The sequence below is a fragment of the Ischnura elegans genome, chromosome 5 (genome assembly GCF_921293095.1).
Source record: "Ischnura elegans chromosome 5, ioIscEleg1.1, whole genome shotgun sequence".
Lineage (NCBI taxonomy): Eukaryota > Metazoa > Arthropoda > Insecta > Odonata > Coenagrionidae > Ischnura > Ischnura elegans.
In genome coordinates, this window is record NC_060250.1 from 39,436,236 (window position 1) to 39,456,967 (window position 20,732).

At 40.8% G+C, this 20,732-nt stretch overlaps 1 protein-coding gene across 1 annotated transcript in view; it reads left to right on the top strand.

The window, feature by feature from the left end:
- The first annotated feature begins 1,603 nt into the window (after nt 1-1,603).
- Nucleotides 1,604-20,732, top strand: part of LOC124158753 (sodium- and chloride-dependent GABA transporter ine) — a 281,736-nt gene continuing 262,607 nt past the window's right edge. The window contains exon 1 of the mRNA XM_046534026.1: nt 1,604-2,496. Coding sequence (XP_046389982.1) covers nt 1,937-2,496 — 560 coding nt within the window. The 5' untranslated portion in view covers nt 1,604-1,936. The remainder of the gene's footprint in view (nt 2,497-20,732) is intronic.

The window sequence follows — 20,732 nt, forward strand, 5'->3', positions numbered from 1 at the left end:
GGATTTAAAAGTAAGTTGCAGTTTGACTCAGCTTACTATGGTAACTGTTACGTATAATGGCAGATTTTTTGTTGATAGTTTTCCGTCTAAATCTGTTTGATATGCCAAGCAAAAGGGGTATTACCTCGGATCCCACCCCCTACCAGCAGGTAAACGGTCAGAATGAATAATACCTCGATAATAATGGAGATGCATCTAGAAAAGGCTTATGGTATTAATGAGTGGATGAGCACTATTTTACAACCCTGTTTTAATGGGTAGTGAGTGCCAATTCCGTAGCTAGATACTTATTTATGGGCGTGAAATCACTATAAAGACCTTAACCCTAAAAGTTATTGGAGGCTCCTTAAACTACCTACCGTCCATTACATTTGCTGGTGTCCTAACACCCCCTGCCACACACCTTTTAGGCGACTTGCGGGGTGGTACGTAGATGATCCCTGTTTCCTTTTCTCCTCATTTTGCATCATGGGGCTTGCTTCTCACATTCGGTGATGTAATTGTGACTTGTACTTTTCGAGGTTAGTATGTATGTTCCACAGTATGAGCATAGAAACTTTACAATCATTTCACAAGTTACAAGGGTGCAACTATGCTTTTATGCAGGCAACAGTACATGGTAACCATGCAATGCTACATGCAAATGCATTTGCACGACAAAGGCTGTAGCACGTAGCATGGGGTCAGTAGACTCAAAAGCCCAACCATACAATATTTTTGAGGTACGGTTTTGAGTGCATTCTATCCAAATAATCAACCCCCAAAATTAACATACACTCCACGAGAACCCCCCAGAAATTATTTTCTGGCTATGGCTTTGTGTCTAACTGTTGTTGAAGAAAGAAAGTACATGCCTCCAGCAAACTATGTCTTTGGTTTTTGTCTTTATGCAGTCCTTCATTTCTAAAAATTCAGGTTCCAGAACGCATGCCCATACTTAATTTTCAAATATTATATGCCATCCCCCTAAAACTTCCATTTTTTCTAAACTTGTTAAAAATGTTACAAGCTAACCGAATATTAAAAAATGGCTTATATTACCCAATTATCCTTCAGAGCTGTCAGAACGCAGTTCTGGGGCATTATGAGCAATATTAAAACACTGTTTTTGTAAATATATTGGAGCCTATGAATGTATATAAAAAATAAACAAGTCAACTCAACATGATTTTATTTAGAAACAACTGGTTCGGCACTCGCATGAGGATGGAGTTACTAAGCCGGCCGTTTTTAAACCAAATCTTGAGGAAGTGAATTTATTCTTGTATAGATATCTTCCGTCTGGTGAGCGTTTCGGACTTTGATTTCATTAGACCATATAAATTATTTGTTGCCTCAAAATATCCCTATTCGTGAGTCTCTTGTGTACGCCATTTGGCAGAAGCTTCTCGCAGTCGCCGTCGCGTAGCAGGTTGCCGGCAAGTGACGCGAATATTTTAGCTTTGAATCCATTTAACTTTCCCGCCGCCTTAAGAATCGTCATCTCTGGAAGGAAAAACGCTGGCTGTTTATCGCCTTCCTCCCCTCCCCCACGTTCTGCACGGCAGGCGGAGTAGGGGAGGGCGAAAGCTTTCTTCCCCTCAAACAATCCATGCTCGGAGGAGGAAGAGGGAGGCCCCAGTCAGTGAGTGAGAGTGCAATCAGCCAGTACAGTGTCTTCGTGTGTGTGTTTGTGTGCGCGGTAAAAAGCGGACAGCTCTGACGAGATAGCGCGACGAAAACGTGCGCCGCTTCCACAATATACATACCCCCCGCTGCTGTTCAGACGGGGCGCGCGAAGTGTTTTTGTGCGTTGTTGAGTGCGACGATCGAAAGGCGTTCGCTTTCTGCCCGCGGTCTGCCGCCCCTTCCATGCGTTTGAACCTCGCCATCCGACCGCTACACTCCCCGAAACCCCTGGGCCGAGGCGTGGAGGCAGCAGCAGGGCCGCGAGCAAATGGATCGGTCCGCAGCGGACGAGGAGCTCCTCTCCGCGCGACGATGGAAGAAGGACTCGGTCGCGGACCGGCAGTTGACCATCCGCGTGACGGAAGACGCGATCGACGATGCCGGCGAGAACCTCAAGGGCGGCGGCGGCGGCAAGAAACTGTCAACCGCCACGCTGAGGAACGGTCGCGTTCTCTCGACCCAGGCGACCGTGTTGGACCTCCTGCACTGCAAGGGAGATTACGAGCCGAGGGGAGGGCCTGGGAGTGACATTTCAGACAGCTCGTCCAAGGTTTACGGCCCACCGGAAGTCTTGGCGACCACGGGCAAGTTCACGGTGACCTGCGTCCGCCGCGGGACCGACGACTGCGGTGGGAAGTCGCCTCCTCCCGCCTCCGAGCCCCTGCTGTCTCCCGGATGGAACGCCTTCTCTTTCTCGGACCCCGAGACGCAGCTGACGGTCCACTCCATCGCCTCCATCGGGATGGGGTCCACGGATGGCAAGAAGATGTACATCCGGAGGGTTCCTACCACGGCCTCCGAGATACTCAGCATAGTCAACCCACCAACGTGAGTACCACTTTTTGAGGTATTCAGTAGATGTGGAAATGACTTGCGTTCAGAATTTACGAGTTTAGGTCTCGCCTATCTTTGGGAGGGGTTCTTGAAGCCTACAGGGCAGCTGATTGAAAGGTAGGCAGCGACAATGGGGACTAACCCCAAAATGAGAAAAGTGAAGGAAAAATTATTAGGTATTAATTATGTCTGCATTTATTTAATGATTAATGCTCGAGACCACTGTCGCGGCATACAGCGATACTCCGTATTATTATAATTATTCGTGTATATTAAAAATAAGATTCCACGACGGCCCATCACGGCCTAGGAGATACTCTGCATAGTCAACCCACCAACGTGAGTACCACGTTTTGACGTATTCCGTAGATGAAGAAATGACTTGCGCTAATAATTTACTAGTTGTTATCTGTTGGTAAGGTTCTTGCAGCCTACGGGACAGTGACGAATTGAAAAGGAGAGCGCGACAAGGGGGGTCGGCCCCTCCCTCGCCCCGAAATGAGAAAAATTAAGTAAAAGGAAAATTGTGTACTCTAGTCTGAATTTGTTTAATGAATAATGCGCGAGGGCAAGTCCGCAGCATAAAGTAACTCTCCGTTACAGTGGCGCAGCGAGGGGGGGTTTTGGGGGATAAATACCCCCCGCCCCCAGAGCTCAGAGAATTTTTTAAGTTTAACCCATTTTACGTAATTGGATTGGTATTACTAATAGAATACTGTAAATATGAATAAAATATCCCTCGGAAAGCCGTAAAATTCACCATTTCGAACCATTTATCTGTAAAATTCCGCAATTTATTAATCTCGCACCTACCGCTTATCCTGGTGGGTATTCAATACCTCCACACACCCCGGTATTAGTTGCACCTAAACCCCCCCAGCCTTAATTCCTAGCTGCGCCCCTGCTCCGTCATACATATAATTATTAGAATTATTCGTAGGTATACGTTAAAATATTTTGACGAGTACTTTTTTGAAATGAATTTACCAAGACTAACATTGATGCCCACTTGCTAATATCAACTCATGGCTTTAAGTTACTGCGTCGCAGAGGACGCGAGAAGGGTAGAAATATTCCAACCCGGAGGGTCAAAATTCCCTTACTGAGTTTGACATGCATTCCATAAGTGTCCGGCGCGTTCCTGACAGGTGCGATCGCCTCTCTGCGCCATGGTTACGCACTGCACTTGAGTCAAACCAATGTTGTTCGTGGTTGTGGTAGTGGCCCTCAGGCGCGAAGGTAATGGTGAAGATCCACCACCTACCCCGTCGAATTGAGAATCGATATACTCCTGCGGCGGATATGGGGGGCGCGCCTCCCCCCTTTGCGGGACCTCCCGCATTGCTAAACATTTCAGAACCACAATAGTAATTTTTTATATCTTAAGATGACATTGTCTCGTATGTATGTAGGTACAATCAATTTAAATAAAACTTCCAAAAAGTTTGCATGTGACTTGATTATTTTTTTATAACGATAAAAGTAAAGGTAGCTCAAGATGTTTTTCGCGCCCCCCTTGAGCTTTTTCTGTATCGGCCTCTGATAAACGCCACGATTTATCAAAGCGGATGTTATTACCGTACATCACATATGAAAATTGGTGACTCATGTTGACGATGTGCCGGCAAAATTCAGTCCTAAATTGGTTATCTCAGTTATAAAATAATGGCTGGGCCACACAGAATTTAAGTTTATTTTGCTCAGAGATTTAAATTGCATTTGATACAGACTCAAAGAAGATGCCAGCCAATACGGCTCTGAGATTGGTGTATACGACTACGTGAGCATTTGGCTTCGCCTTAATCAACTCGTTACTCTATGGGCAGAATTTTTTATGACGAGGATTCCCGAATTATAGCGTTTTATACCGTTACATTCTTGGAAATCCATATCTAGTTGCCGTAATTGTGGAAGACGCAACCAATACTAAAGTTTAGTGCGAAATATATCACTATCTAATGTACCAAAGAACTTTATTATTCCGATCTTGGGTTTCAACTATTTCATATTGTCACTATCAAGCAGGGATGCCGACTAAAAAAAAATATTGGGGGGGCCAAACCGGGGATTTTGCCCGGGAAATTTCATAATTGGTGAGTTTGAAGTTTTTAAGCATTTTAGAAGACTCATATGATCAACATTAGAACCCTGATAACTCGAATCTCGATATCTGGACACTTCGGGGAAAATCGCTAAGCCTGACGAAGCCTTTTTCCTCACACCCATAACGAATTTTTGAGGGGGCTCGGGCTCCTTCAAGTCCCATGGAGTCGGCGCCACTGTCATCAAGACCTTATAATAAAGTTTTGTGGAACATTACAAAGTGATTAATTCCGCACTACAGATATGTGGATCCACCGAGTCAAGTCTGAACGCTTGATATAAAAAAAATATACTGATTAAATTTGTTGGCTATGTTGTACCTAGTCGGAAATTAAGGTATTGCCTTAAATATATCCTTTATTAATGACACCCCCTGCCGAAACGTAGCCCCTCTACAAATTCCCATCCCCGCGATTTTTATATGGTTTCAGTGTTATTAGTTAGTCGTGAGCCCGTTAAGACTATCGGAAAAATTCAACGATTTATTTAATAAGTGCATGATTCATTCATATGTGATCCCGCCCTGATTTTGATAGCGGCGCCGAGAAGATCTCATCGTGGTTTTCGGAGATTCTCAGGTTATTCAGCCTACCGTGACTTCTGTGACTTCCACCGTGGGCTTCAGATCGCTCCGTGTCGCCGTGATGTCTTCCAGAGCCCCACGACGAATATCGTTTTGGAACCGCCCTGTTCTTCAGGTGTAGGTACTTGCTAACTAAGGGTCCATGCGTATCCCATATACCAAAGCCGGTTCCCGAGCAAGTTTGAGAATTCCTCTGTGTAAAGCTGAGTTCAGAATTCGAGTTCCAGCCCAGAGCACGATAAGAATGACTACAAATATTACAAAAGAGGATACTCGAGTGGGTCTCTAAATGAGTTGTCCAGGGGTGCAGCTAGGAATTAAGGCTAGGGGGGGTTTCAGGCGCAACTAATACTGGGGGGCTTCGGAGTATTGCATACCCGCCAGGGTAAGCGGGAGGCCTTCCGCCGGAAATAATTAAGATAAATGGTTCAAAATGGTGATTTTTACGGCCTTGTGAGGGATATTTTATTAATCCTAACAGTATTCCATTAGTAATATTAATCCAATTAATTAATATAGATATAACTTATAAATTTCTGTGAGCTCTGGGGGGGGGGTTTACCCCCCCCCCCCTCGCTACGCCACTGGTGTTGTCAATCATCGCGCATTTTAATGGGTTTACAGAAGCGTCTCCACTCGCGTCGCTGACGGACAAATTGATCCCAGTTTCACGGGGAAATAAGGTAAATATAATGAGCGGTTTTAACCGAATTTTAAACACATGATGATGTTATCTATCAAATTCATGAAAGCTCACTGCTATTCGTCGCAATTACATTCATTATGCTGCAAAGTATTGGAAGAAAGCGGATCGCATTGCACTCATCACCGCGCCGCGGACGCGGGCATTTAAAACCGATTAAAATTCGACCGAAGTGGCAACAAAAATCATCCATGAGTTGGAATTGGGCCTCCTCTATGCAGTACCGTTGAGAATGACAATGAACAAGTGTATAAACACTTGTTCTCACTTTATGCTATTAAGCATTCTTTTTCAATTGATATTTGGAATAGGATGAATTGGGATTGCATTACTATAATTAAGAAATTAAAGGTTATATGTTTTCAACCCTAATTAATTACGCAAAAAGATATGAAATCGTGGAATCTTGGATTGGACGCCAAAACTTATGCGACCACACTGTATTTGAATACGTTGATATTGTAGTGAAATTGACACTCCAGACGCATAGGGTCTATGTGGACAGCAGCGACCACTTCATGACCCTTGTGTCCCCCATCGTGGACCATTTCGGACTTCATCCACCCCCAGACACCGCATTGCACCGCCGTCCTCTCGATTTCTGCATTCTATTTTCTTTTTTTGCGGTTAATATGTAAAATGGGCTTATGAATGCAATGTAATATACGTACTTTAAGGTCAATATTATCGTAGAGCGATCTCCAACCCTCCCATTCCCTAGCGTGGACCTAAAACTATCGTACCTCTCTTCCTGCTTGGCGTCTACGTGAATTATAGACATCCCCTAAATCGAATCCACTGTAAAATTTAATCTTTGATGAGGAACTGGCATTTTGTCTAATTCCAACCATGTTTAAAATATGCTCAAGACGGCGTGATTGTGTTATTTAACAATAATCGCCGCGAATTTCACCCCCGTTCACGCGGCAGGTTAGAAATTAATATACGCATCTCAATTACTGCCATGCGAGATTTTAGAGCAGGTATTTGGTTCACCAATTGCACTGCTTTCTTTGAAGCCGTTCCTTTCCTTTGCCTTGCCATCCTTCATCAACCAGAAGGCGCTAACACCTATCACCATTTATTTTATATTTTATTGCTTTCCCAGCCACATGATTACAGGAAAACTCAATTCATATAAATTATATAAACATAGACGTGGATATACAGTCCTAGTCTTTATAATGTTTCGGTTACATCGTATATAGTCATTGCAATCCATCAATAACGTCATAGATGCACAAAATGTGTTTATTTCTTGAAACAGCTCAAGTTCTGCGCAATATTAATTATATTTCTCACACATTCTATTTAGTGGCGATTTTTTTGCCTAATCGGTTTTAAAACAGTTTAAATAAAACAATGGCGTGGGTCTCAAAGGAAAATTTAATGTATAACAGTTTATGCTATTTAAAAAATAGCATTCAACAATATTTATAAGATCAAATATGTACATGGTATCCATAATATGTCTTCTCTCTTCTAAACTTTGACAGTTAAATTTTTAAAGCCGCTAATCCATGTTCTAATCTCATTCTAACAAAAATAAAAAACTCCATGACCCTTGGAATTGTAATCAAGCAACCTGGATAGCGTAGTGGTCTGTACATTGGCCCGGAAAGCCTAAGATCCCTGCACTGAATGTTTCTCGGGTTTTATTTCGGGTTGAAAACTCCATTTTCCTCAACGTTTCGAAGAGCGCGTTGCTTATCGTCTTCATGGCAGTCTAAATGGAAGGTCTGTGTCAGTGTCGCGAAGGAACTAAGGTGCATGGCTCCTGGTACATGGGATTTTTTTTCAAACGGCTATCAAAATGGATCGAAATAGAATAACTCGAGTTACCATATGCATCATTTGAGAATATTTCATATTTCCCTTGAAATCGACAAGTGGCAGGGAATATGATTTTGCCCATCAAGAGATATAAAAAGAACTATCGTTAAAGTCAGCGCCGATCTTTCGGGTCTACGTCGCGTCAGCCGACTTTTCGTGACAATAGTTTCGCCTCTTGCTGTCACGAAAGGTCAAATAGTTTCGTCTCTTGCTGTCACGAAAAGTCAAATGACGAATACCGTGAAGCCCTGTATGAAACCCGTGTTGGTGTAAGTATGCATTGGCACGTAAAAGATTGGAGATTGGACGAATTGATTTTTACATGCTCTGTCCAAGCATTAGAATGGACTGTTTCTCGAATGTTCTCAACACCTACTTTCGTGGTCGAGAAACCTTTCGAAACGATTCTATTATCAAAAAGAATCAGCGCCTAAAAATAAATACGAATCAATTATCAAAAACTAAAAACATAACCATCGTATAATTAAAAAAAATGATTACACTGGAAATAGTTTTTTACGCTAATGGACGAAAAACTGTTGTTTTCATTAACAAGTGCATGTTACACATGAACTCAGCCATAGATTATGGTAATGTACTGATTGAAATCTAGATCTCTTTAGTGCTACACGTGTATTTACATTTTAAATCTGCAACTTTACCGAAGACTCACTCGAAGATGGACGCTGAATTCAACGATAGTTATCTATATCTTTTCCGGGTATACGTCGCGTCAGTTGACTTTTCGTGACAAAAGTTTCGTCTCTTGTCGTCACGAAAAATCAACTGACGCGACGCATTGGAAGATGGATTCGGATACTAGACGTGGAGGAAGTCAGCAGTATAATATCGTAAAAGTCGTTTAAGTCGCGCCATGCCGAATTGCTGTGGACGGAGCCTAACTGTTTCACTTTCTTGATGGGCATTCCGATCTATACTTAGGATTCCTCGACGCCCAGGCCAGAAATTTGAATCGCGGGGCATGTCCATCATTTTGCGGACGTCTTGTAAACCTTGGTGACACGAACTATTACCAACGTTGTATGCGTTCTTTCGCTTTGGAGATCACTCATGCTTGTCGTGGGAATAGAAATGCTTTACCGCTCATCAAATTCTGCGCGTGGTAGGAGTTTGCCGGTGCGTATGTCATCAGAAACATTCTGCCTTAAACAGTAGTTTGTTGGTGAGCGTGCATAATTACTTTAGTTAGTGATCATCCTCGGGTGATGACTTTGAAATGTGAATGAACTGTGGTATTCTTGTCTTGCTGCAAGTGGCTAGTTTTCAAGATGAAATCATTAATCTCTGCTGCTGCAATCATCACGACTGCGCCCGTATGACGTCAAAATGTTTTGCTTCCATGATTTATTACTTGCCTTGTGGATATATGCCTATGCAACCCGTTTTGGTATATGTGTGTATGGGCACGCAAAAGATGGCATGGTAGGGTATGGTATGATATTTGGAGGAGGCGACCGACGGCTGAGGTCATTTGCGCCATGAGGGAAGGGTATGTAAGGGAGGGTGGAGAGAAACCCGGCTTCGACATTAGCCCGATCTTAACGAAAGGCGCCAAGGGACCACGGCTTAACGTTCCATCCGACGGACGGGCTGTTGCGCTTGAAAAGTCCTCCGCACAACATTCAAGCATAGATCGGGTAGTCTCTGAAAATTCTCCGCCACTGCCGGTATTTGAACCCGAGCCCGCCGGGTGGGAAGCCAACACTCTAGCCACCAAACCAACCCGATTTCCATGTAAAAGATTGGGGATTGGATGAATTGATTTTTACCTGCTCTGTCCAAGCATTGGAATGGACTGTTTCTTGAATGTTCTCAATACCTACTTGCGTGGTCGAGAAACCTTCGTGAACGTACTATCGTTCACGAATCTATTGTCAGAAAGAATCAGCGCCGAAAAATAAATACGAATCAATTATCAAAGACTAAAACACAACCATTGTATAATAAAAAAAATAATTACGCTGGAAACAAGTTTTTACGTTAATCGACTAAAAACGGTCGTTTTTATTTACAAGTGCATATTAAACATGAAATTAGTCATGGATTACGATAATGAACTGATTGAAAGCTAGAACTCTTCAATGAAACACTTGTATTTACATTTTAAATCTGCGACTTAACCGAAGACTCACGGTGATGTGTCCAAAGTGAGCTTGATATTTTCATTGAGTTATGGTTTATAGAATTAATGCCGATAAGTACCTTGTGTTGTTAATAATCATTGTCTTGAATAGTCTAAATTATATTTTGAATCTCAGCACATGTTTCATAAAACTTTTATGCATGAATATAAATTCATGAATATATATTTCACATTCTCGCAAATTAACCTCGGATTCTTCTGTTATTGGCGTACGAAATTGGTATCTTACTGATATCCTGGAGAGATCGCGCTTAGGAAAGATGTCTTGAAATGCTATGGCAGTGTTGCAATAGGTAAAGACAGAGATGAAACGGTGAAATTTAGTAGACCGTAATGAAAACTCTTCAAGTGAGGAGAATCACTTATGCAAATCATTGAGAAATATTCTTCCGGCATTCGTAGCCGTGAAGGGCAGACGATAGAAGTCGGCAATTTGATCAATGTCCTCTCACTGTTTTGTATTAATCTTACTTTAGAAGCATTGGGAATAATCGTTGACGCTTAGCACGTAATGTGAGGGCCTTAAACTTTCATTTGTGCTTTTTAGCATGGAAGACTAATGCGTTACAAGATATTCTCCATTTCGTTGATTTCTGGCTAGAGCGTCATAGTCTCCAGTACCTAGGTGCAATAAGCTTCATCTCCACCATTTAAATCTTTTTCCCACGTTTAATTTGTTAGTTCGCTGTGTTGTTTTATAGTAAACAAAGTATTGTCTTTATAATGGGTTTATATTCTGACAGAGTTTATTTTATTGCTATTTTATGAGCCCCAGAACAGTTATTTTTCAAGGGAATCGCGCGCACCCATTAAAAAAGAATTGTAAATGTCTTCTAATTGCTGAAAAATATCTTTATTCCCTTTTAGCTACAAATCTGTAAGGGCTCGTGTGCAACATGCATTGCCGTCTTTTTGTTACTGTTTCTTCTTTGGCAAGGGTAGTATTTTTCCAAACCCTTCCCCGCTCTAGGCATATACTGCTGCCTACATAAATAAAACTTTCAACTCTTAAATATTTTCTTAATTATTTTCTTAAGACTGCGTGGTTCATTAAGTATTTCGGTGAATTTAAACCCAACGCCAAAGAACCTTGTCTTTCAAAAAGCATATTCCGTAAACAATTCAGTAATATCGCCCTTCATTGAAGTGTACTTCTTCAGCAAGCGTGTACTTTCATGTATTTCCATGCGTCAATTTTTGATTATGTATGGCTATAATCTACCCAAGCTACATGGCATTGAAGCTTGAAAAGCAGCGACATAATCAAAGACGCAAAGTATGTTTCGTTGTGTAATAGGTACTTTCATGTATTTCCATGCGTCAATTTTTTATTATGTATTGCTATAATCTACCCAAGGTATTTTATTGTGATATGTGATGATGATAAAACATAAATTGGGGGTAAGGTAGGGTTGCAGATGAATTTTGTTCAAATTTATGGTGGAAGTGAAGCTTATTACGTCATCTCACTTTCGCCGTGATGTTTACACTCAGGCGGCGTGACGTAAAGTGAATTGATATGAGAATTTTAGTCTTCATTTTGTCCAGATTATTTTGAAGACAGTTTTCAAGTATTCACCTTCTAGCCTTCCATTATACTATGGAGACAAAAACTGTTTACGATTTGGGAAGGGCAAACTGCTCTATAATTGCGTTACACGGAGCTGTCCAAGGCTCCCATATGGGTCGACCGTTCAAAAATGAGTCCATTACGATGACGGTAAATCTCTCTCTCTAGGTAGCAACTGGTATATCTCATGCCTCTACTCTCCTGAATGATCCAACGAGATTATCAGATAAATACAGTTGTCGGGATTGAGTACCATTCTATGATTATTATGTATGTCGGGTAGCCAATTTCGAAGCTGTCGCAGAAAATGCGCGATTTTGACTTGTAATAAGAAGGCATCTTGGTAACTACCCGCGAGCTTTCGTTTGGTTGGTGCTGCTTGGAAGTTATTAGTGTTTAGAAAACCAAAATAACGGTATGCAATTGAAGGAATATCCTTCATGAGTTTCCAGTACGGTCGACGAAATTTTTCCATAGACATGTTTTTGAAGAAGTCGTCTCCAAACTGGTATCGTAAAAGTTTGCATTATCATTGTTTTTATTCTTGATGTATCAATAAGTCTTAATTATAGCCAAAACTATCTATCAAAAGAAGTGTTTTATTTACCGCCAAAATCGCTACCTCCAACGGTAACTTTATGCCGCTCGTCAAGAAAATACTTGTGGGGTTATATCTTTTTCGGAAAACAAGACGAAAAGAGGTAGAAGCGTAGTGATAAGAATAACTAAAATCAGACTAAACGCTAGAGGAGAAATGAGAATCACAAGTGAAGAAGTCCCGTGATGCATAAAAGTCATCACTTATGAGAAATAACTGTATTCAAAGTATACGCTGAGGTGCAGCGGAAAAAATGCGACGTATAAATAGTCACTGCCGAGAACGATTGCGCCAATGCATGGATATAAGATGTCAAAAGCTTTCGTTTCAAAGTTTTCCTCGACTACGCCATCAGCCTGTGAACTAAATGCATATTTTAAAACAAACTTCGGAAATACCCTAGACGGCGGAAAAAGGGAAACTTATTTAATCAATTTTTACGGCAGTATATCGTATTGATCTCTTTTCATGAAAATATTACAATATGAAGTGTCAGCGTTTGTTTGATTGTGTGGTTTTTCCCCGGAAGGTGTTGATTTGGAGAATCATAAGGTATTTTTTGGCTTTTATATTATAACGCATAGGCAGTGGGGTAGCCAGGAATTTCGTTCGGTGGGGGGTCCAAAACCAGAGGGGGGAAAATTTTTGAAATACAGGGTACTAAGTAGATGGTTTTGAGCAAATTTTATCACTTTTCATAATCGAAAAAACTTCATTTGTCAAACAATTTTTTTCATAAATTCATGATTTTTCAATATTTTGTGACGGAAAGTAATTATGTTTTTATATTTCGGGGGGCGTGGGGGTGGGGGTGTCGAACCTCCCGAAGCTCCCCCCTCGCCTCGCCACTGCACATAGGGTAGAATGCCTTCTGTTAAAATTTGAAATGGGAGCCATGTGATAAAATTTGAATGTTTTATGGTGACACGAAACCCACCCACGATTAGCAAATAAGTAGTGTCGAGCCTGGGGTAATACACTCCAGCCCTAGTTCAATTCTTAGTAGTAAAGAGAAATATATCGTTTCCGTATGTTCGCTTAGGTTCCATGAGTGTTCAATTTCATTCAATCACTAAATTCAAGAAAAAAATATCGAAACGTCAAAATAGATGATTGAAATTTACCCAGTTTCTAAAGGAAGCATGTGCACAAACTGAAACATGTGCTGATTGAACTAGGGCTAGATTGTATTACTCCAGGCTCGACATGTGGTTCGTGCCCTACTGGTGGCATAGTATGGAATACCGACCAGGCCAAAGGGTATCAAGTGGGGGCACCTAATGGAAAATTTTGAAAAACCATCAGCCCTGAAAGTAAAGACGGGAGCAAACCAACTCCTACTTTGTACTCGTCTTAAATTCAATTTCACTAGACTCGAGAAATGTCTTTTCTTGTATTATATTTAAATAGTTTTATTATTATCAAGTAATATAGGCCCCATACATATAGTTAGACATCAGTTTGATAAAGTAGACCTCTTGAAATACTCAGGAGTAATTACTTTGCATGATAAGAGAAGAAACTGAGATACAAAGTAGACTGAACTTAGTAAACACGCGAGCCCAATGCTGTTCTCTTCCAGATCCCTCTTCCACGTAACAAAAATAAGAATATACAAAAAATAATCTCCCGAATACTGATCTATGGGTCAGAGACGTGGGACCTAAACAAGAAATAGGAGAAACGGTGATAATATTCGAAAATTAGGTTTAACGTTAAATATATGGACTCACTTATGACCAAGGGAGGTGGAGAAGAAAATTCTATAAGGATATAAGAGAACTCTAAATGATTAACGTTATTATTAGTGACATTAGGGGTAGAAGAATAATATGGCATGGCCATGTACGGAGAAAAGAAGAGAGAAGTAAGATTTAGGAACTTCTAAAAGCAAGCCCACTTTTTTAACTTTAAATTCATGAGATTGGGAGAGGAAGATCGTTTTTTCCGTTGTAACCAATCTTTCCATTCCAAATACCCGAATTCTTTCATTGATTTGCAATTTCGGGACGCGGTGACCGTTTCCTATGCTAGATTTTTTCTTGTGCAGGCTCCTGCGTGGGTATCTTGCGTAGCCTGTGATGAAGTCTTCCGCTGAATGGAGCGGTTGTGTTTCGCTGCACATCAACTCGGATGCTCGTGCAAGTCACTTGCTCTCCAACGCTTGTCTCCGTCACGGATGCTTCCCTCCGCAGCAACTCGGTTGAGATATTCTTGAACCGTGTTAAAGGTTCGGAACGACCTTTTGCGCCAGGAACTCAACAATATTGTCCTTGCACCACAGATGCTAACCTTGCTAGCTTCTGGAACAGGAGCCTTCGGATTTCATTGTTGTCAGTGTTCGTGTTTTTTTTTGTAGGAAAGGGGCTGCGATCATAATCATCGCTGGTCAATCATCCTAGGATTGGTTTGTCGCAGCTCTCCACTCAATTATCCTATCAGCTAATCTTTACACGTCGAAGTATTTCTTCTCTTTCGCATCCCTCTTTACATGTTCCATATATTTCATTCGAGGACTTCCCTAACCGTTCTTGCCATTTACCTGTCCCTCGACGATTGTCTTCACCAGATCATCAGCTCTCAAGATGTGGCCTATAAGGTTGTTCCGTATTCTTATTAAGATTTTCGTTAGACTTCTATTCTCTCCTTCGTAATCGGTATATGCCTAACCAGGACATAATTATTGGTCTTAGCATCAAAACTTTTTCATGGGGTGTCATGATTAGTTTTCTCTGAACAACTAGCGCCGCCCGCCTCGTAAGTTGCACTGCGCTTGTTCAACAAAACTTTCCATTAATAGGAGAAAATGAAAACAGAGTGAAGTCATTGATCCGGGTAAATGGTGGGACCAACTGCCTAAGTAGTAGGGCGAATAAAGGGGCATGTCTATTCTCGTATATCTAGATCTACATGTACATTCTACCCCGCAAGCCGCCTCGATAGGCCTGTGGCGGGGGGTGTTAGGACACCAGTCGTTTACATTATAAGAAGGAAATGCTCTAACGAAAGAACACCTAGTATTTATTTAAGCCGTTAATTGCTGGGGGAAAAGCAAATTCCCATTATTAACAGTTCGGCAAAATATCTCTCTTAATTTTTCGTTTCTGTCGTACGTGGCAGTATAGTGGGGCTCTAAGATAATGCTCTCCGTGTCGCTTTTAATGATGCCGATTCTCATTTTCTTGCAAAATTTGATCGTATAAGTGGCAGCAATGGCTTCGATATGTGCCGAAACCGATAGGGTGATTAACTAAATTCCTAATTATGCGCCAAGGTATGAAACAATTTATTTTAATCATCAGTTCTGTCATGTAACATGACCACGGGCAAACATTTGAATGGTCCACAGATTGCAAGACATTTTTGTCGAAATCTGGATTTGTTTATAAAAACCTGTGGGATATACTATACAAATTTTTATTTGTGATTATGATACCTGTCACGCGGCTAATCAAAATATCGTCATTTATTCTTAAGTTTATCATGTCTGTCGACTTTAGAATAATAATATTATTATTATATGACACCATTATTATTATTGGTGTATAGAATTATGATACCATTCACATGGCTCAAAAAATATCGTCATCTAATCTTAAATTGATCGTGTCCGTCGACTGTAGAAAGATAACAGTCGTCTATTAATGCCAATTTTTAGCGAATATTTATTTTTTTGTTAAAAAAAAGTTTATTTTTGGAATCAGCCATGATTTTTCATCAAGTTTGAGGCCGAAAGTGTTCAGTTTATCAAGCAGTGTGGGAGTCGCGGCTCGCGTTCATCTCCGTTTCTTCGTCCGGTGTGAGAAGCATTTCCACATTCGTTTGACGGCCTAATTAGCGGGCGGTCGCTAGGATGCCTGTGACGTAGTGATTGGTCGCCGGAAATCGGACGCGGTGGTCGCTCGTAATTGGATGGACGTGCACCTTGTTGGCGCGAGCATGTGTGCGCGTTCGTTCGTTTGTTTGTTTGCGCAACTGTTGTCAGCCATATCGGCGAGAATACACTTACCATCCTCCCTCTTTCTCTTCATGCCTCGTCGAGAAAAGGAGGCAATTCTCCCTGCCTTCACCTGCGGTTTGCTAAGTGCATTCTGTGTGTTGAGGGATGGACATGCCTCCCTTTTTTATGCCAGCTTCACTCCGCACGTGTGTTTTGCGAAGCGGTCTCGCGAAAATTGCTCATTTGCGGGTCCTCGTCATGAGAAACCATGCAAGACCTGCTGGTGATGTTTTCTCTGGTGTACCCTGCTTACTACTTATTCAGTTTGTCGCCCGACGTTTCGTGGCCATTTCTGGTCACTTTTCAATAAGCAGTATTGTAGTTGGGCCGGTACTACGTACACCCTAAAATCCAAACTCGTTATAAGTGTACCGGTTCAACTACCTTTAAATTTGTAAAAAATAGCTCTACTCTAAATTGTCCAATGGCTTTCAGAAAGAAAAATCGCGCGGAAATAGTTATTTACCTGCTCAGAATTATCTCGTGGCACAACTTTGAACTAATATAAGAATTGGAGTTTGACATTTCAATCGCGGCCGGATGCATATTAACTTTTTGTATATATATATATTGTAAACAATAGGCATTCCCGATTGATGTTATACATGTCATTTGCAGCTGCAGTGATTGCTTTTCGAGTAAATAATTTCAATTTTAAAAAGAGAAGTTATAAGATTTCATGAAAAAAGTCGTATTTGTCTGTGACATTATTTGTCTGAATGTGATATCATGTCTTCACTGGCGGCATGCGATTTATCTCTAGTCTTTCTATTCTGAAGCGATGAGAAGAATGACGTAACAAAAAAGATGTAATTTAATTGTTAGATTACTGACTTTCCATTTATGAAAAATTAAAATTATTTATTTAAATACGAATTTATTGCGCAGAATCAGTTTTGTTTGCATAATTTCATAATTTGTGCAAACAATTTGGGAATTTTTGAGATTTGAAATTTTTCCATCTCCCACAGCCAAATGTAGTGTTTATGGTAGACCTAGCTTAAGATGCATATACATGAAAATGCCGTGCTTTATTTCTTCACAGTCTATTTCTAGATTTCTTTTCGTTCCTTGCAGAAATGAGAGAGCTCTTTTCGGTTGCCTTTGACATTAATCTATTAAATTCGTGCTCATGCTTGGAAATCAAGTGAATGCAGGGGCACAGCTAGGAATTGAGGCTATGGGGGGTTTAGAAACAACTAATACTGGGGGTTTGGAGGGTATGGAATGCCCGCAAGGGTAAGCGGGAGGTGCGAGATTAATAAATTGCGGAATTTCAATATAAAGGGTTGACAATTCTGAATTTTACGGCTTTCTGAAGGACATTTTAGTAATTCTTACACTATCATGTTAGTGATATTATTCCAATCAAGTAAAATTGATGAAACTTAAAAATTTCTCTGAGCTCGGGGGGGGGGGGAGGGGGTAAGGAGGGGTGAGTAACCCTTAATCCCCCCCCCTGCTGCGCGATTTTAGTGAATGTAATCTCACGTCAGCTACCTATGATATAAGTGTAAACTCGAGCAAAACACACAACGATGTGGAATCATTCAATTTTTCTTTGGGATTTTCAAGAAATACAGCCGGCTCGATTAGCGATGTAATAAAACAGAGAAAAGTGTGTCCTGTAGCTCGATTCTGTAAATGTGATATGGCCGTCACAAGCGGATTTCGTCAATGTATTCACGGCTTTGACGCTGGAGCGATTCTGAAACTTTTTAGTGACGTCACTCTCACAGCCGCGTCCGTGAAAGTATTCACGCCCAAGAGGGCCCATGGTAGCTTCGTCGCGGCAATGCGCTCTAATTTTTCATTATGAATTTACGCTGTGATTGATAATTAATAGCACATTATTCATTAATTACGATGGTGGCTATTTCATATTGTCACTTCGCATAAGTAATATGTATTAATAACAAATAAAAGAAATGCATAAAGTTAAATTTACATTCGCGTCCTATTTAAAAGGATTGGCGTTCATTGCGATTGAAGTTGGTGGGAAGTTAAACCTTGCGCTGAGGGTTTGACAATTATCTTATATTTGTGCATCTTCTAGAATGTACAATTAAAATACTGACAACTTAATTTTCATAATAATTTGGAGTAGAACCAACGGTAAAAGTATTGTGCGGTATTGAATGTTAACAGATTTATTTAATATTTATTTCGTAAGTTCAAGCCTTCGATTTGTTTTTATTAACGAGAATGGAGGCTCTTTACATACCTCCGCTACTTTTGCATGAGCATCAATGTCGACGGAGGCAATAGATGCACATACTTCGACGGCAGATACGCGATATCAACATTCCCTTCGAGACGCGAGATTGGCGATGGATCACTGAGTTCACACCACGATTAATTCGTAGACGTTTAGATGGCTTGCCGGGGCATACTTTAGTACGTTAAGATAAACATTGATCATCTATTCCATCTCTTCCATGCATTATTGCTGCCGTTCAGTAACACGACCAACATGATTCGTTTTTCTGTTGACATAATAGAAATACTAAGACATGTAAACATCTCGTCCTCTAGCAGAAACTGTTAATAATCTACTCGTATTCGCGCCAGAAACATTTTCATCAGTATAAATCGTGAATAGTGGCATGTGCTTGCACAATCAGACATATATGTATACGCACCACAGCGCATTTAAAATTATGTACTGAAATGATGAGAACAGCTCAAACACATACGAGAGTGAACCATTATTAAATAATAAAATGACACTTGTTCTCATTCCGCGTAAGCATTAGCTCCATATCATGAGGAAATTAGAGCTAATTGTGCAATTACGAGCCCGCTACGTGATAACTGACTTTGATACGCAGCACTTGACAACATATAAAAGAGGTAATATACAGTTTATAGCTATTAACTAATTAAGCAACCGTAACTTATCATTAATAGGCACTTTTAAAAGAAAAGACCTCACTCAAAATTGAGTAAAGAAGTATTATTTACTTTGGGAGTGAATATTCCACGGCATTGTATATGTTTCTCTATGGTAACTGAAGTTGCAGTTGGCCGCTGAAGTAAGTTTGTGTCGGAGATTCTGATTCGTTCCTTGCATCCGCACAGCTACCAACATAAGAAACTGAAGTGATCGTTCGCAATCCGTCAAACATCTCACGACACAGGCTTACAGGATCGCTTGAACGTCTTTCACGGTGAGAGGTGTGAGAACTCCACTGTGGTTCGAAGCACGCGAAGCACAGATATCACATTTACAGAATCGAGCTGCTGGAGCAAATTTATTATTCTCCGTAGACGTAACCAGGTTTTTTTTACCATAAAAATGGAATGGAAGGTATTCTAGGGGTGATATATCTCTAGTTCTATCATATCGCGCCTGACAGGTACTACAAGCATGCAATGACTTTGTTTTTATAGGAGTATTTTATTCGATTCGGAGTGCGAAGGGTAAAGAATAGGCCGAGAGAGCAGATAGTTTACGGGCGTGAGATTTTAGAATTAATGCGAAACTACACTAGACTTTCTCGCCGACTCAGCTGAAAATAAGTAATATCTCTCCCAAAACAAACACAAGACTAAAATAAATAGTCAATACTCAATCGTAGTTTTGCACTTCTTAATTCTCGGAACTCATATTTTAACCGTGTGTCTCTAATTTGCGCCGCAGAGACCATCGTCGTGAACGTCGCACGCGGCTAAAAATATCTTCGAACGCCGATGTCCTCAAATTTTCAATGTCGGCGACCATGTCTTTGCGGGATCTAGACTTGGAGAGTGGTGATAAATGCTCTTAGTATAAATTTTTTCATCAAGTTAATTGTGGTCCTGTTTTGCGTTTCATGGAATACTAATCCGTGAGATCAGGGGCGCAGCTAGGAATTAAGGCCAGGGGGGTTTTCAGGCGCAACTAATACTGGGGTGCCTGGGGGTGTGGTATACCCACCAGGGTAAGCGGGAGGTGCGGGAGCCCTCCACCAGAAATAAATTTAAGATAAATGGTTCAAAATGTTGAGTTTTACGGCCTTATGAGGGATATTTTGTTAATACTCACACTATTCTATAAGCAATAGTAACCCATTAATCCCCAGCGTTGCGTTAACGCAACATTATTGAATCCTAATTCTCAGAACAAGTTTCTACCTCAGAATAATTTTTTCTTCAATTTACTGACTTTTTTAAAAGTATTTCTAGTTCTAATTTTGCCATTTCCACCAAAATATTCATTTATATAATTGTATTTTTATGACTAATGGCGTTTGGCATGAAAATCGATGCGCACATACGAGACACCCTAGGAAAAATGACATAAACCAGCATGTCCGCTAAAAGGCAGAATGGGGCATTTCCTCCAAAGGAATACTGATAACTCCCGGCGAAGATGTCGAGTGCAAAAATCAAGATAAAAATAAAAGAGTTAACTTTTGTTTTAAAAATTACTTTTTTGTATTTATTTGCTGGAGTTTTCCCTGCGTGGCGTATACGCAGCATTGTGAAAATCATATACTGTGATAAAAATATTTTTATTCCAAAAATTCATCTTAATTTGGCCAAAATAAATCGGGAAATCCGACACAACCGAAGTTAAAAGCCCCGACTACAGTCTGGGGAATAATGGGTTAATCCAATTAGGTAAAATAGATTATACTTAAAAATTTCTCTGTGCTCTGGGGAGGGGGGTTTAGCCCCCGAAACCCCCCTCC